This window comes from Pongo abelii, chromosome 2 (genome assembly GCF_028885655.2).
Source record: "Pongo abelii isolate AG06213 chromosome 2, NHGRI_mPonAbe1-v2.0_pri, whole genome shotgun sequence".
Lineage (NCBI taxonomy): Eukaryota > Metazoa > Chordata > Mammalia > Primates > Hominidae > Pongo > Pongo abelii.
In genome coordinates, this window is record NC_085928.1 from 105,438,902 (window position 1) to 105,454,888 (window position 15,987).

At 57.9% G+C, this 15,987-nt stretch overlaps 3 protein-coding genes across 19 annotated transcripts; 1 reads left to right on the top strand and 2 right to left on the bottom strand.

Annotated features, from left to right (window-relative positions):
• Positions 1 to 32: 32 nt before the first annotated feature.
• On the bottom strand, positions 33 to 2,604 carry NDUFAF3 (NADH:ubiquinone oxidoreductase complex assembly factor 3). Of its 2 annotated transcripts, none has more exons than XM_054550819.1 (5): positions 1,539 to 2,604; positions 784 to 976; positions 554 to 620; positions 346 to 446; positions 33 to 266 (listed from the first exon to the last, which is right to left on the bottom strand). In XM_054550819.1, the coding sequence occupies exons 1-5, from the start codon at positions 2,033 to 2,035 to the stop codon at positions 150 to 152; spliced, it is 975 nt and encodes a 324-aa protein (XP_054406794.1). In that variant the 5' UTR covers positions 2,036 to 2,604; the 3' UTR covers positions 33 to 149. The 2 variants fall into 2 exon arrangements, with proteins under 2 accessions (XP_054406794.1, XP_002813815.1); XM_002813769.5 differs by having other exon boundaries at positions 1,101 to 2,557.
• Positions 2,419 to 7,826, top strand: DALRD3 (DALR anticodon binding domain containing 3). 13 transcript variants are annotated; one of them, XM_054550807.2, is made up of 12 exons: positions 2,419 to 2,785; positions 5,008 to 5,303; positions 5,457 to 5,713; positions 5,813 to 5,892; positions 5,970 to 6,098; positions 6,474 to 6,547; positions 6,646 to 6,707; positions 6,808 to 6,890; positions 6,978 to 7,160; positions 7,232 to 7,345; positions 7,446 to 7,514; positions 7,611 to 7,826. In XM_054550807.2, exons 3-12 carry the CDS (start codon positions 5,497 to 5,499, stop codon positions 7,728 to 7,730), a joined length of 1,131 nt encoding a protein of 376 aa, XP_054406782.1. In that variant the 5' UTR covers positions 2,419 to 2,785; positions 5,008 to 5,303; positions 5,457 to 5,496; the 3' UTR covers positions 7,731 to 7,826. The 13 variants fall into 13 exon arrangements, with proteins under 13 accessions (XP_054406782.1, XP_063578585.1, XP_063578582.1 ...); XM_063722514.1 differs by having other exon boundaries at positions 2,696 to 4,926; positions 7,258 to 7,345; positions 7,446 to 7,499; XM_063722513.1 differs by having other exon boundaries at positions 2,697 to 4,926; positions 7,446 to 7,499.
• Positions 7,365 to 15,978, bottom strand: WDR6 (WD repeat domain 6). Of its 4 annotated transcripts, none has more exons than XR_654543.4 (7): positions 15,697 to 15,978; positions 9,196 to 11,677; positions 9,019 to 9,102; positions 8,813 to 8,929; positions 8,593 to 8,711; positions 7,879 to 8,489; positions 7,365 to 7,775 (listed from the first exon to the last, which is right to left on the bottom strand). XR_654543.4 is itself a non-coding variant. In XM_009239001.4 (7 exons), exons 1-7 carry the CDS (start codon positions 15,884 to 15,886, stop codon positions 7,772 to 7,774), a joined length of 3,174 nt encoding a protein of 1,057 aa, XP_009237276.3. In that variant the 5' UTR covers positions 15,887 to 15,978; the 3' UTR covers positions 7,365 to 7,771.
• Between the last annotated feature and the right edge of the window lie 9 nt (positions 15,979 to 15,987).

Genomic DNA, 15,987 nt, shown 5'->3' on the forward strand with positions numbered 1-15,987 from the left:
AGCTCCTGGGCAGCAACACACCTGATACAAAATGGGAGAAGTGTATAAATTATTATGTTGATAAGCAAGATTAAGTGCCAAAGGGTAGATAAGAGGGAAAACATTGGGAAGCCTGGCAGAGTGCAGTCAGCAGGTCAGTTCCTGGCGGTTCATTGAGCAACTTCGCCCAAAGATGTGAGTGAAGTCCCTCCTGGTGGAGGGATGAGAGCAGCTCCAGTTACTCGGCCTTCATGACACAGGAAGTTGAAGGTGGCACAGGCATTGGGCTGCAAAGAAAAGGCCAGCATCAGCCTGTCTAGCGCCAGGCCTGTGCTCCCCGCAGCATGCCCCAGTCCCGGGACTCACCGTGTCCTGCACTTCCACAGCAATGCCCCGCTGCCTCATGGCTTGAAGCACCTGGGACTGCAGCCTCTCGGTCCGGTCTCCAGTCCCCACCACAACAATTTCTAGGGAAGGGTGGGTGTGGCTAGTCTACAGTTCTGTTGAGAGGCTGCAGTGGGGGTCGCCTTTTGGGGCCCAGAATACCTCTGTTCTCCCTCCCCTCCCCCAGTACCTATCCGGGGCTCCAGCATCCAGAAGAGGGAAAAGCTCTCTTCGGTGATGTCCTGGTGGGATCCCACCTGTGCAGGGAGGAGGCACATTTAATACGACAAGTCCACGCAGCCTCTCCCCCCCTCCAACCACTACAGGAGGAGACGGAGAAAAGCCAAGTTTGCAGGGACCAAGCAGGGTGAGGGCCTGTGACTCTGGGCCTCAGTTTCCACACTGCGGGCCAGGACTCACGTTCCATTGCACCACCGAGTGCGGGAGCAGAGCGCAGGGGCCGAGCACGCGGTTTCCGTTTATCATGAAGCCGCGGCTGTTGTAGCTGTCGATGTACGTGGCCTCAGCAGCCTCGCGTTGCAGCAGAGAGATGCGCGTCCGGTGATACAGCTCGTCATCCGCCGGCGAGAGCCGATGCCCTCGCCGCGGGGCCCTGCGGAGGGAAAGGGTCAGGGGCGCGGGGCCGGGCCGGGCCGCCCGAGAGGCCGGAAGGTGCTGGGCTGGCAGTCGCCGGCCCTAGAGGGCTGGATGGTCGAGGACGCGGGGTCCAGGCTCACCAGGGAAGCTCAACGGGCGGACAGCGCAGCGAGGGTCGCGCTCGGTACAAGCTACGTAGCGCGAGAGCGGTGGCCATGGCTGACCAACGCGCGGCGAAGTCGTCACCGGCGCCGTTAGTCACCGGCTTGGGAGGGCCCTGCGGAGCCTGACCCAGCGCGGCTGCAGCGCCCCCTGCGTCCCGGAGGGCACCGCACAGCTCGGCCGGCCCAGCAGGCGAGTGTCCTCTGTCTTAGGAGGCCGAGTTCCCCGACCTCCGGCGCAGCTCCAGTGTCAGCACCTGCCGCCCTCCCCGCCCCGGGCCCTTGCCCATAGTCCCGGGGGGAGTGGAACACCTGGCAGCGTGGCCGCCCTCAGGGCGTTGCCTAGGCCGCAGCCGCGGCCTGGCCCCCGGGCTCTCAGCTATTAAGCCGCGCTCCCGGGGCGGGGCGGCCGCCCACCTGGTCGTGTCCCGAACACCTGGCCAGGCGGTCGGTGCCAGACTTCTAGCCCCTAATCCCAGCCTTTGGGGCTTCGGGCACCATGGGCGGGGCAGCCGGCTCAAGTTTCTCCGGCTAGATGCCGAAGTACGCCCCGCCCTAACCGTCACCCGCGCGACCGTTGGCCTCTCCGCCGCGCGCGGAGAGGGGCGTGGCCGAGCGTGGATTGGCTTCTCGGGTCCACTAGGGGGCGTGGCCAGATGGTTTCTCCTTAAAATGGCTCCAAGTCTGCAGGCAGCCAGAGCAAGCGGAAGGGCAAGCTGTGATAGTGCTTGAGTGGCTGTTCCGCTGGGCCAGACCAGGCCGAACCGGACCAGACTTGAAGTAGAAGCGCGTGGAGCATCACCTTGTCCTCGTTCACTCTGCTCGCGTCCTGGGAGTCCCCCGTCCCCCGTCTTGATCCAAGTCAAGGGCCTACTGGCGCGAGAGTCGCTAGCCCCCGCGCGGGGTTTGGGCATCTCAGCACGCCGGCTCTGTCGTGGCCTCAGGGGAACATTGTCGCGTTCGCTACCCGCGGGGCCGGGCGAGCGGGAAGCTCGGCACAGTCGGAGCCTGGTGGTGGGTCTCCTGGGGCCGGTCGCAATGGGTTTCCGGGGTCCCGCCGCTGCTCTGTGGACCCCTTCGGCCCCTGGTGCTCCGGGCGCTGGCAGCGTCACCGGACAAAGGCCACCGAGCGCGGGGGTGTCCCCGAGGTGGACGCGCGGGTTTACTTCCTCTCCGGCCCCACGGGCGCGCTTCCCTCCTGACGGATTCCGAAGCCCGCCCCAGCACCGTCACCGCACCAGTGGCCCAGGCTTCGTGGGACCAACAGGGCTAATCCTGCCCTGCGGATCTAATCCGGATCGGGACCCGGTCCCAGGGGAGGCCCCCACCTCCCCTTCTATTGTTCTGGGGCCCAGGTGAGCGTCTTGTTCCCTCTAGACTCGGTTTCACAGCCTACTCCCGGGTCTTCCTCCTGGGACTGTGGATGGGCGGGTTCTGATGTGGCCCCAGGGCGAGTGACCTCGGGGCAGGAGCTCCCCCGCCCCCCGCCAACGGCTGGACAGCGGGCAACGGAATCCCAAAAGCAGCTGTTGTCTCCAGAGCATTCCAGCTGCGCTTGGATTTCGTCCCCTGCTCTCCTGCCTGAGCAGCGCCCTGGCCCAGATGGGGTGCCCCTGACCCCCAGACACATTTTACTGAGCCGCTTAGGTCTCAGTTCCTCTCAGGTGCGCCCTCAGGCTGGAGGTGATGGGTGTAGACGTGGGAGAGCCGAGGCTGGTGGCCATCTCTGGAACCCTGGGGAGCATTGGCGAGGGAGGGTGGACCCAGGACCTCTGGGTAGGGCTGCAATGGTAGTGACTCCCCCAGGGCTGCCTCAGCCCGCATCTCGCTAAAGATAGCCCTCTTACTTCCTGGGGAGAAACCACCCCAACCGTCTTCGTGGATGAGAGTATCTAAAGTCCTCAGTTTGACTGAGGGTTCCCAACCCTGCTAAGCAGTTGTCTCCAGGTCATGCACCTTCAGAATGGAAAGCGCTTTGGAATGACACGATCACTCCCGTTGAGTGGGCACCCGAGAAGCCATCGGGAATGTCGTGTCCGCCCAGTGCTCTTTCGGCGCCTCCCAGCAGGGCCTCAGCCCTGGCCCAGAACGGGGCCTTGCCAAGCTTTTCCTGCCCCTGGGTTTCCCTGCTCTCTGGATTTCCCAAATCTCTCTACTGAGTTAGCTTCTCTATTAAAAGGAATGGGGGTGGGGTGGGGGGTGAGTATGTTACAGTGAAATGAAAACATTTGGGAACCTTTGTGGGAGAAAGAAAAAGACCTTTCCTATTGGTAGAGAAGCAAGATACTCCAACTGAGGCCTATTTTCTATTATGATCGCATTATTTGGTTGGCCCGTAAATGGCTGTTGCCTAAAACAGGAAGCGTTAAGGATCGTTGTTAAAGCACACCAGGTTAAAGGAGTCACATTAAAAGCTGGTCATTCTGGGCCGGGCGCGGTGGCTCACGCCTGTAATCCCAGCACTTTGGGAGGCCGAGGCAGGCGGATCACCTGAGGTCGGGAGTTCGAAGCTTGACAAACATGGAGAAACCCCTTCTCTATTAAAAATACAAAAGTAGCCGGGCGTGGTGGCGCATGTCTGTAATCCCAGCTACTTGGGAGACTGAGGCAGGATAATCGCTTGAACCCGGGAGGGGGAGGTTGCGGTGAGCGAAGATCACACCACTGCACTCCAGCCTGGGCAACAGGAGCGAAACTCCGTCTCAAAAAAAAAAAAAGCTGGTCATTCTGGAAGCCATCATGATGGTTGTGATTTCTCAGGTATCAAGAGAAGAAAACCGGCAATTGTATCAGAGTGCGCATTTATTGGGCATAAAGACTACCCGGGCTGGGTGCAGTGGCTGATGCCTGTAATCAGCCACTCCGCTTTCGGAGGCCGAGGCGGGCAGATCACTAGGTCAGGAGTTCGAGACCAGCCTGGCCAACATGGCGAAACCCCATCTCTACTAAAAATACAAAAATTAGCCGGGCGTGGTGGCGAGCGCCTGTAATCCCAGCTACTCAGGATGCTGAGGAGGAGAATCCTGTGAACCCGGGAGGCGGAGGCTGCAGTGAGCCGAGATCGTGCCACTGCACTCCAGCCTGGGAGACAAGAGCAAGACTCCATCTCAAACAAACAAACAAACAAAAACATCCATATCTCAAATGAGAAAATGCTTGCAAATAACCTGAAACCGCGGAACACTATTCTTTTTAAAACGAGATGTTTTAAGTAGGTCGTGAAAGTGGCCTTAATGTTATACTGCCTTATTCCAGTGACAAATATTCATCACGTGTAAAATGGGAGAAATTAAATGTTATTAACACAAAGATGTGAGACTTCGATAAGAAGAGACGGTACCCGGTCTAAGCGCCCACCGGGTAGCGAGGATCCTTTTCCTGGTTACGACCTGGCCACAGCGAAAGAACCCTAGGCCCAGGGAGGGCCCCGAGATTTCAGATCCGGGGCCCGGCTGTGCAGGTGGACCGCGCGGAAGGGGTGCTGGGGGCGGTAGGTCGAAAGCAGCCGACAGGGTTCCCACTGGCGCACCTGTCCACTTACGGGGACCACCGCTGCATCCCCGCCCCAGCTAGTCGGTCGTTTCCGGAAGTTCCACCTCCCTAAACTTTTTTCCGGTTCCGCTTACTCCTTCCGGTCACCATGGCGACCAGGCGCCTTGGGGTGGGGGAGACGCTGGGGGCCCTTAACGCGGCCCTGGGGCCAGGCGGTCCGGTGTGGATCAAGGAGAAGCGCACCCGCCACCTGCGTTCCCGAGACTTTTTGGCACCGCATCGCGCGCTGCAGGCGCGCTTCGATGACGGCCAGGTGGGCGTGAGCCGGGAGGGGCCGTGCGGCCGGGAGATGGGCCCCGGGCCGTGGCCCGCTTACACGCCCGTTCTCCCGCAGGTTCCGGAGCATTTGCTCCATGCCCTCGCCTGCCTGCAGGGCCCCGGTGTGGCCCCGGTGCTGCGCTGCGCGCCGACCCCCGCGGGTCTGTCTCTCCAACTGCAGCGGCCCGCTGTCTTCGAGCGCGTCCTCAGCGCCGTGGCCGCCTATGCCACGCCCGCCTCGCCTGCCTCGCTGGGCCAGCGCGTCTTACTACACTGCCCAGCACTGCGCAGCTCCCCCTGCGCACTCCGCTTGAGCCAGCTGCGTACGGTGCTCGTGGCCGATCATCTGGCGCGAGCCCTGCGCGCTCACGGGTGAGCGGGGCAGCGGGGCCGGAATGGAGAAGGTGGGACTACCGGGGACCTAGAGAGCGAGCGGCGCCGCCCGTGGGGACTGCGGCTGGAGGTGGGAAGTCGTAGCGAGCTGGACCAGGTGCTCAGGCTGAGGCGGCCGCCCTCCCTTCGCAGGGTGTGCGTGCGCCTAGTGCCAGCTGTGCGGGATCCGCACATGCTGACCTTCCTGCAGCAACTGCGGGTGGACTGGCCCGCTGCCTCGGAGAGAGCTTCCTCCCACACCCTGAGGAGCCACGCCCTTGAAGAACTTACCTCTGCTAATGACGGGAGGACACTGTCCCCTGGCATCCTAGGCAGACTGTGTCTGAAGGAGCTGGTGGAAGAACAGGGCCGCACAGCTGGCTATGACCCCAACCTGGACAACTGTCTGGGTAGGACCTGAAGCCTAGCAGGGCCAGAAAAGGCAGGAGGGGGTTAGGGGGACATCTCTGCTTCTTGCCAGTCTCAGCACCTGTCTGTTCTCTTTTCAGTGACGGAGGATCTCCTCTCTGTGCTGGCTGAGCTGCAAGAGGCTCTATGGCATTGGCCCGAGAACAGCGACCCAGGCCTGGTTAGTGACTCCCAGCCCTGTAGGTTCTCCCAAACCAAGTATACTGTACTTCCACAGTTATGATTGTCCTCCGTTAGGCTGGGGCCCCAGATACTGGTACAGACGGCTGCCTGGTTGTACATGTTGTTAGCTGTGAGGAGGAGTTCCAGCAACAGAAGTTGGACCTGCTTTGGCGGAAGTTGGTTGACAAGGCTCCACTCAGACAGGTAGGTTAATGATGGTGGAGCTCCCCACCACCTAACCCCCAACCTCAGAGGGCCCTTGAAAACCCACCGAGGGGCTCGTTAGCTGACAGAAACCAACACGACCTTGGGGGAGTTGCTGTACTTGAGAGGGCATGTACAGCAGGTGCAGAGACTCTGGGGAAGAGGGCTCTGTAGACACATCCCAAGAACACTGAAGACCAGGTTGAGAAGGCTGAACCGTGCGTAGCCTGAGTGGCTGGGTAGAAGGGGGCACTCAACCTGGCAGTTCCAATTTGAGGGAGTCTGGGCTGAGTAGAGGCACCAGATTTGGACTCCTCAAGGGACTTTCTGGAGAGTAGCGCCAACTAGGCTGAGCCCCTGACATCTTTCTGACAGAAGCACCTGATCTGTGGCCCTGTGAAAGTAGCTGGTGCACCTGGCACTCTGATGACTGCCCCTGAGTACTACAAGTGAGTGAGGCTGGGAGGAACACCAACCTAAGCCAGGGTAATGTGGGGGGACTCTACCCAGGACCCTGCCCACTGGCCTTCCTCTCTTCCAAACACAGGTTCCGACATGCCCAGGTGTGCAAGGCCTCAGCACTGAAGCATGGTGGGGATCTGGCACAAGGTGTGCCTGGGAAACCCTGGCTACGTTCTGGGTTAGGGGCAGGTTTTTTGCATCCCTGCCCTTGCCTGCAGACTGACTGACCAACCCTATACTCCCTCAGACCCAGCCTGGACAGAGATCTTTGGTGTTCTCTCTGTGGCCACCATCAAGTTTGAGATGCTGAGCACAGCCCCACGGAGTCAGGTGAGCCTGGGAGCCTGACAGGGCCAGTGTTGGGGACAGGGTGTGGTGGCTGCCTTCTCTCTCTGCAGCTGTGCTCCCGTTCCCCAGCTCTTCCTGGCTCTGGCTGACAGCAGTATCTCCACGAAGGGCACAAAGAGTGGCACCTTTGTCATGTATAATTGTGCCCGTCTTGCCACACTCTTTGAGAGTTACAAGTGTAGTATGGAACAAGGTCTGTACCCCACTTTTCCTCCTGTGAGCAGTCTGGACTTCTCACTGCTACATGATGAGGTGAGTGTCCCTCCCGGTAGTTGGCACAAGGAGGCCTGGACTTCCCCTCCCAGTACCTTTCTCCCCCACAGGGTGAATGGTTGTTGCTCTTCAACAGTATCCTCCCCTTTCCGGATCTGCTAAGCCAGACAGCAGTGCTGGACTGCACAGCCCCGGGGCTCCACATTGCTGCACGCACAGAGATGGTGAGGCATAGACAACCAGGACACTCTACACTCTATTCTTTATTCTGGCCTGGGGCACAAGAGCAAAGAGATGGGCCAGTGACTCAGTCTCTGTCTCTAGATATGCAAGTTCCTGGTACAGCTCAGCATGGATTTCAGCTCCTACTACAACCGGGTACACATCCTGGGGGTGAGCACACAGCAAAACGGGGTGGGACGTGCAGAGGGATACAGGGTAAAGGCAAAGGAAGCAGAGGATGAGACCAGCAGGCCCTTTCTCTTTCAGGAGGCTCGACCACACCTCTTTGGTCAGATGTTCGTCCGCCTGCAGCTTCTGAGGGCTGTGCGTGAGGTGCTCCATACTGGCCTGGCTATGCTGGGTCTCCCTCCACTGAGCCACATCTAAGGCCACAGAGGCTCCAATACTTGGGAATGTTCACAAAGTCATCAACTGGAAAAAAAGCAAAAACCCACGGCCAAAATAAATTGGTACTGTTACGAAGTTCTGTCTTGTCATGGGGAGTGGGGCATATTCTTGGCAGCACTCCACTCACCTTCAGCTCCTGCACCGACATCAGGAACCCACGGCCACCACCTCCTCCCCTCAAGGCATGCTGAGCATGGGCACAAACAGCCCATCCCTGCTCCATGCTGTCTGTGAGCAGGCCCCATGCCCAGCACGCCGGCCGCCGCGGGATACCTCAGTCGTACCAGTTGTAAACCTCAAGCCCCTGACCCCCAAGGGCACAGCGGTGGCCAAACTCAGGGCTCACAGGCCAGCAGTCCATGTCAGCCACATCTGGCACATGGAACACAGTGCTATTCATGAAGGTGGGTTCACCATGCCCCAGACGCCAGAAGGTCAGCCGTTGATCAATGGAGGCTGAGACCATGATGCTTGGGCTTAGGATCTTGAGGCCTGTCACATGGGCAGCATGTGCACAGGGGACAGAGTATTCCTCTAGCACACGCAGCTGGGGTACCAACCCAGCCTCTCCCACAGCCTCTTCTAGCTCTAGCATCTCCACAGCAAGCACAAAGACATGGAGGGATCCATCTTCACTGCCACTGGCCACGAGATGGTGGCCCTCACGGGTGGGCAAGGTGTGCAGGCTGTTGATACCACAGCTGTGGGCCTGGAGAGTCAGGGAGGGGGTGCCAAGCCCTGAAGGAAGAGGGTAGTTGTCAGGGCCCCGCCTTCCACATGTGTGAGGGCTATGTGACGACAGGTGAGGAGGGGTAGCCACGGTTGCACATTAGCTACTCACGGTAGGGAAGCCCAGGATCCACTGGAGGCTCCAGGACAGTGGAGTCATGGTCTAGCATGGTAGTGAGATCCCAGAAGGCCAGGCTGCCATCAGTAGCTGCGCTGCACAGGAGGAGCCTCCTGAGAGCCAGGAAAAGACAGACTGGTCAATAACAAGAGACGAAGCTCAACAGGAACGCCCCCACCCAGCCCATGCAGGACCATCATCCAGCCCCTCTCACCGCCTCTGGTTGGGTGCCTCGTGTGTAAAGGAGTGGACCTTGAGGACACATCGCTTATGGTGGAAGGTTTCAGCAAGGAGCTGCAGAATCCGCCCAGAATCCTGCAAAAGAAAGAGCCTGGGGGGCGGGGGGTGCCCCAGCTCAGAATGCATCCTAGACAACCTTACTTCCTTTGTCTCCCGTCCCACTGGGCCCTATGCTCTCACCTTACGGCCCCATCACTACAGGCTGCAGCCACAAGGGGGCCAAGGCTGGGCTGGTCAAGTTCACACACAGCAAGGGACATGTACCTGCAGAGACACCATGCAGTTGTCAGGTGGAGCCTGCAAGCCTGGGAGCATCTGCATGACCCATACCACACCCTGCCCAGGAGCATATATTACCTGGTCTCTGGGTCTACCTTAACCATCCGATGCCGATTGTGTTGCCGGTCCCAATACTCATCTAGCCGGTGGGACGAAAGGTGCATGACGTGGCAGGCAAGGCGGCTTGGGGTGCTGGGGTCCGGAGTAACCATGATGCTGAAGCAGTGCATTTCAGCCCGCCCCCCCGCAGACACCACATGGGCAGTCAGGCCTGGCTGAGGATCCTGAGGGCCACCTGGGGTGCCAATGCCCCACACAGCCACAGCACGTACCGAGGAGATATGGTTACAAACAGCTGTGAGTGCGTGGGCTGAGCCTGTGGTTGTAGGGAGTGCTAGGACACAGACAGTAGTGTCCTCACTACATGTGATCACAATGTCAGTCAAGTCAGGCCCCTCACTGCCAGGCTCCAGGTCATCAGGCTGCATGAAGCTGGGTACTCCATATTCAGGCCCCAGGGTAATGGTGCCCACACGCTTTACACAAGTGATCTCACGGCCATGCAGACCCTCCCGGAGAATCACGTGTGGCCGGGTGCAGCCACCCAGAGCCCTGTACAGCATGACATCCCCATCCTTGAGGTAAGCAAAGGCCATGGCCGCCTCAGTATCAGAGAAGGCCCACGAACGGTGCCCTCCACCACAGTTGACGATGTGCAGCTTCTCGTGTGACCGAGGGTTCCACACCACAAACTCATTGGCATGGAAACCCAGGATAACCATGCTCCCATCGGGCACTATACGGAGCCCAGCTAGCCAGTTCATGCCTCGACAGGACTTCTGCCTTAGGACTGGCTGGAGCTGGCTGTCTCGTACAAACAGCTGGTAGTAGGCGCCATCACGCCCTGTGGTATACACATAGCCACCATGGCATGTGACTGAGGTCACACCCTGCTTCCCATGCAGAGAGGGCAGGGTAGACACTGGGCCCAACCCAGTGAAAGCATTCCCACCCCCACTACTACCACTACCCACTCCAGGTGCCCCAGCACCAGCCCCAGCCTTGCCTCCCACCCCAGGGTCCTTGAGCAGACCTGGTCTGGAGGGGAATAGCAGCACAGAGCCCCGGCGGTCACCACACACCAGGAAGTCACCTGGGGGTAGGAAGGCACTGCATGTGTGCCATCTCTGCTTGCTTGGGGGCAGCAGGTACCGACAACGTTCCTTGACAAAGATGGCCTTGCCAGAGGGTGCGGCTGAGATCTCTAGGCAAGCTACTACCCCACCGGGGCCCGATGCCAGCAACAGGAGCTCCTCATAACCACGCAGGGCCCAGCTCAAGCTGTGCACCTTCCCAGGAAACAGGGTCTGGTCCACAGCAGCAGTTGGAGTGTTGATGGGGACAACCTTGACACAACCTTCCCCATTGGCCATAGCACACAATCCAAAGCCCTCGGGACCAGGAGCTGCCTCCAGCAGGCAGTAGGACTGGAAATGTTTATCCTCTAGCAGCTGCTCCCAGCACTTGACCTCGACGTCATAGAGATACAGGGCCCCTGTATCAGTCACTGCCAGCAGTCGCCAAGAGCCAGCCAGCGTCACAGCCTTGAGGGTACCTGGCCTACTACGGGACTTGAAGCAGAGAGCCGAGACCCCCAATCCCCGGTACCCACGCCCTACCAAGTGCCACAGCCGAATGCCTGAGTCATCACCCCCAGTGATCACCCAGGCCTGCCTCTCATGGGCAGCTATGGCCCGGATCCCACGTCCCTGGTGTCCCCGAAAGGCCTGGAGGATCTCACCTTCATGGCTCCACACCAAGCAGACACAGTCCTCTCCTGCACTGATAAGGTAATTCTCTAGAAGCTTGACCTGCCACACACGGGCGCTATGCCCAAAGCAGTGCCCAATATTCTGCACCCGACCCCCAGGCACTCGCAGGTCGCCCACCTTCCAGATACGAACGCTTCGGTCTTCTGAAGCTGTAGCCAGCAAACCCTTGCTTTCCAGGTATGACATGCTGAAGATGATGCCCACATGCCCACTGATTCGTCGGTCAGGTGCTACAGGTTTGTTGTCTGCTAAGGCAGTTGCTGGGTACCAGACCAAGAGCTGGTTGGAAACAGCACCTGCCACTATGGTCAGCTCCTTCCAGGCGTCTCCAATCAGGCAGGCTGAAGAGAGGGTGCACCTGTCTGTGCAGGGTACCTCTTGCAGGATGCACCCTACTACAGGGTCATATAGCACCACTGAGTTGTGGCCCAGGGCCAAGGCTATATTTCCCTCAAGCCAGCGTGCATCCCAAATCCAATCAGACATGTTCCACAGGCCAGAGCGCCAAAGCTCCCGGAAGTGGCCCTGTCCCCAGCTAATTTTCACAACTCGGAGTCCCTTGCTTCCAAACACAGCCACCATGGCCTCCAAGTCAAGGTCTCCATTAGGCTCTGGCCGTATCCGAAAGCCATGGATAAGATAGTGGCCAAGCAGGTTCTGCACTCGCTTTATCATCCGCAGATGCCCACCAAAGTCCAAGCTGTACACCAGGACATCGGGACCCTCACCTAGACAGAGGCAAAGAGCCACGTCAGAGCTAGGTACCTAACTCTGATGACCCACAGGGAAGAGATGGGGATCAGGGAAACTTCTCGGAATGTAGCCTATTAATGCATCAGGACACACAATCTTGCAGCTTAAATCTTAGAAAATCCTTGGTCTCGGCCGGGTGCGGTGGCTCACACCTGTAATCCCAGCACTTTGGGAAGCCAAAGCCAGACTCCGTCTCAAAAGAAAAAAAAAAAAAGAAAATCCTTGGTCTCGGCCAGGCACAGTGGCTCACGCCTGTAATCCTAGCACTTTGGGAAGCCAAGGTGGATGAATCACCTGAGGTCAGGGGTTCAGGACTAGCCTGGCCAACAAGGTGAAACCCCATCTCTACTAAAAATACAAAAATTAGCCAGATGTGGTGGCACATGCCTGTAATCCCAGCTACTCAGGAGGCTGAGGCAGGAGAATCGCTTGAACCCAGCGGGTGGAGGTTGCAGTGAGCCAAGATCATACCACTTCACTCCAGCCTGGGCGAAAGAGCGAAACTCCGTCTCAGAAAAAAAAAAAAAAAAAAGAAGAAAGAAAATCCTTGGTCTCAGCTTCAGCTGGACTTTCAGTGCTGACTTTGTGCTTCCCTCATCAGTCACTCTTTTTTTTTGAGACAGAGTCTCATTCTGTCGCTGAGGCTGGAGTGCAGTGGCACTGTGTCAGCTCACTGCAACCTCCATCTCCTGGGTTCAAGCAACTCTCCTGCCTCAGCCTCCCAAGTAGCTGGAATTACAGGCACCCACCACCACACCTGGCTAGTTTTTTTTTTTTTTTTTTTTGAGACGGAGTCTCGCTCTGTAGCCCAGGCTGGAGTGCAGTGGCATGATCTCAGCTCACTGCAAGTTCCACCTCCCGGGTTCACGCCATTCTCCTGCCTCAGCCTCCCGAGTAGCTGGGACTACAGGCGCCTGCCCCCACACCCGACTAATTTTTTGTATTTTTAATAGAGACAGGGTTTCACCGTGTTAGCCTTCCTGACCTCGTGATCTGCCCGCCTCGGCCTCCCAAAGTGCTGGGATTATAGACGTGAGCCACCAAGCCCAACCAGTTTTTATATTTTTAGTAGAGACAGGGTTTCACCATGTTGGCAAGGCTGGTCTCGAACTCCTGACCTCAGGTGATCCACCCACCTTGGCCTCCCAAAGTGCTGGGATCACAGGTGTGAGCCATTGTGCCCAGCCTCCTCATCAGTCACTCTTTTTTTTTTTGAGATGAAGTCTCGCTCTGCTGCCCAGGCTGGAGTGCTGTGGCACAATCTTGGCTCACTACGAGCTCCGCCTCCCAGGTTCACGCCATCCTCCTGCCTCAGCCTCCCGAGTAGCTGGGACTACAGGCACCCGCCACCATGCCCGGCTAATTTTTTGTATTTTTAGTAGAGACGGGGTTTCACTGTGTTAGCCAGGATGGTCTCGATCTCCTGACCTCATGATCCGCCCACCTCAGCCTCCCAAAGTGCTGGGAATACAGGCGTGAGCCACCGCGCCCAGCCTCATCAGTCACGCTTGATGTTCAGTTCAACCACAAATTTCTCAAACTCAGAGCCTCCTCCTCACCTCACTTTTTTTTTTTAATTTAAAAAAAATAGAGATGGGGCCTGGCACAGTGGCTCACACCTATAATCCCAGCACTTTGGAAGGCAGGAGGCTCGCTTAAGCCCAGGAGTTTGAGACCAGCCTGGGCAACATGGCAAAACTCTGCCTCTAAAAAAATTATACAAATGAGCTGGGCATAATGGCGCATGCCTGTAGTCCCAGCTACTTGGGAGGCTGAGGTGAGAGGATCTCTTGAGCCCAAGAGGTGGAAGTTGCAGTGACCTGAGATTGCACCACTGCACTCCACCCTGAGCAACAGAGCAAGACTCTGTCTCAAAAAAAAATAAAAGTAAAATAAAATGAGAAGGATTTTGACAATGCAAAAAGAAAATAAAAGATGTAAAATGAGAAAGTCTAATCCAGTGGTTCCGCAGGGGGCAACTTTCCCCACAGCAGATATCTAGCAATAGCTGGAGACAGTTATGGCTGTCTCCAAGGGTTGTGCTACTGGCAAGTAAGGCCAGGGATGATGCTAAACATCCTACAATGCACAAACAGCCCTCCAACAAAGAATTATCTGGTCTAAAAGGTCAATAGAGGCAAGACTGAGAAAACCCCAGTCTAATCTAACAAGACTGGGTGAGTGTAAGGGGAGGCCAACTTGAGGACACAATATTTAGAGTTAGGATTCAAGGATAAGCAGCAGTTAGCCAGAGGAAAGGAGGTGGAAGAAGGGGACTGGGAAATGTTGGGGCGGGGGGGAGCGTGGAGCAATGGGAGGGTTTGCAGCTTTCTTGGTGGAAAAAACAGCATGTATGATTGCCCTGAGGTGGGCAAGAGCATTGAGTATGGTGGATGGAACAGGAAATGAAGAGCTCAGGAAGAGGCTAGAGAGGCAGGGTATGGTGGCTCATGCCTGTAATTCCAGCAATTTGGGAGGCCGAGGCAGGCAAATCACTTGAGGTCAGGAGTTTGAGACCAGCCTGGCCAACATGGTGAAGCCCCATCTCTACTAAAAATACAACAATTAGCTGGGCATGGTAGTGGGCACCTGTAATCCCAGCTACTCCTGAGGCTGAGGCAAGAGAATCACTTGAACCTGGGAGGCAGAGGTTGCAGGGAGCTGAGACCGTGCCACTGCACTCCAGCCTGGGTGACAGAGCAAGACTGTCTCAAAAAAAAAAAAGCAGAATTGTAGCTATATAAAAGTCACTTTGGAAGCCACAGAAGTAGGTGAATTCACTTGCAGAGCTTCTTAAACTGCATTTCCCAAGTTATTCCCCACCTTAAAACCCTTCAATAAGTTCTCCCCACTGCCCTTAGGGATAAAGTCAGATCAAGGCCTGAAACAATGTGGCCTCTGCTAGCTTGTCCAGCCTCCTTTCCTCCCAGGCTCCTTTCCTGCTCTAACTTCACAAGAATTCCCTCCGTCCTCCAAAATGACAGATTCTTCCAGCCTCAAGGCCTTTGGCATGCTTACCCTCTTGCCAGAACTCACCCCTTTTCCTAGTTCACTCTTGTGGTTCTTTGAGTTTCTGCTTCGTTGTTCCCCCTCAAGGAGCCTTAGGAGTTTAGCTCGCGGTAGGAACTCCGCGCTCCAAGAACCCCCACACCAGATCAAAACTGGATCATCCCCACCCCATACACACACCCTCTTAGGACTGGTGGCAACTCACTCAAGGCCTGACCGCCAAGGCCCTGCCTCAGGACCCTTATAAAACTCAGCAGCACCAACATGGGTCATTAGTGGCTTCATGTAATGACTGTTCGAGACCAGCCTGGACTCTGACACCTCAGGTCCCAGGCCTCGCCTGTCCTTTGCGACCCGGTTCTCCTTGGAGGGACCTCAACCATCTCAGGAGGGGGTCTCAGCCCCTGCTTCCCCGGGCACCGCCCCCTACTCGGAAAGGTCTCATCCGCCATTTTCCGCGACGCCACCCTCCTCAGAGGATCTTCACCCCCACCTTAGGGGGAAGAGACTCATCCCGCCCTCGAGAGGCCACACCCTTGCCCTCTCCCGGCCCCGCCTTCCCCAAGAGGCCACACCCCCTGAGGGGCCTCCTTCTCCACCTCCCAGCTCTGCCTGGTCTCCTTCGGAGAGGCCAAGCCCCCGCCCATCTCCTAGAAGGGAGCACACCCCCTCAACCCTCCGCTCCCGGGCCTCCGCCTCCGCGCGGCCGCGTTCCCCTGCACCTTCCCGCGGTTCCACCCGCGCTTTCCACGCGGGCTGAAGTTTATGAAGCGCCGCGGCAGCCACATCAGCTTTGTCTCTAGGGCCCCGCCCTCCTCAGGTTGGCCCTCGTCCCCGCCATCTCCGGGGCTCCCTTCCCACCTCCGATCGGCCTCAACCGGCTGCCCGTCCTTCTCAGAGCATCCCTTTGTCCCTGTGGCATCGCCCCTGGCAGGCGCTGTTTCTTTCCCCCTTTCCACCTGGCGTGCCTCAAGCCAAGCCTCACCCGCCAACAGCCGGTCCCCCACGCACTCCAGACCCGTCACTGGGAGGAGTATAAGCTCCGAGGTTGCCCGCGGCCAAACGTAGTCCTCGAGAGCGTCCATGTCGATCCTCGAAGTGCTGAGGCAGCTACGGCTAAGAAGAGAGCTGAACTCTCGCGAGAACGAGCCTTCCCGGCGCGCCGCGCAGCCCATCAACAGCGCCCTCAGCTACAGGTAGCAGAGACCAGGGCGCCCGCGGCGGTTGTCCAATGACGACCCTTCGTCCCACGCAATCCAGCTCATCATTGGCGGGG

Bases quoted from the DNA above. Each gene is read 5' to 3' on its own strand.
- NDUFAF3 (XM_054550819.1), bottom strand. From the start codon at position 2,035: ATGCCCAAACCCCGCGCGGGGGCTAGCGACTCTCGCGCCAGTAGGCCC. The intron at 977-1,538 runs GTGGGCGGCCGC...TTCCCTCCGCAG, and splicing joins GGTGTTCGGGACACGACCAG to GGCCCCGCGGCGAGGGCATC. The intron at 621-783 runs GTGAGTCCTGGC...CTCCCTGCACAG, and splicing joins ACTCGGTGGTGCAATGGAAC to GTGGGATCCCACCAGGACAT.
- DALRD3 (XM_009239019.4), top strand. From the start codon at position 4,762: ATGGCGACCAGGCGCCTTGGGGTGGGGGAGACGCTGGGGGCCCTTAAC. The intron at 5,893-5,969 runs GTTAGTGACTCC...GTCCTCCGTTAG, and splicing joins AGAACAGCGACCCAGGCCTG to GCTGGGGCCCCAGATACTGG. The intron at 6,708-6,807 runs GTGTGCCTGGGA...ATACTCCCTCAG, and splicing joins TGGTGGGGATCTGGCACAAG to ACCCAGCCTGGACAGAGATC.
- WDR6 (XM_009239001.4), bottom strand. From the start codon at position 15,886: ATGGGCTGCGCGGCGCGCCGGGAAGGCTCGTTCTCGCGAGAGTTCAGC. The intron at 8,930-9,018 runs GTGAGAGCATAG...CCCGCCCCCCAG, and splicing joins TGTAGTGATGGGGCCGTAAG to GCTCTTTCTTTTGCAGGATT. The intron at 8,712-8,812 runs GTGAGAGGGGCT...CCTGGCTCTCAG, and splicing joins GAGGCACCCAACCAGAGGCG to GAGGCTCCTCCTGTGCAGCG.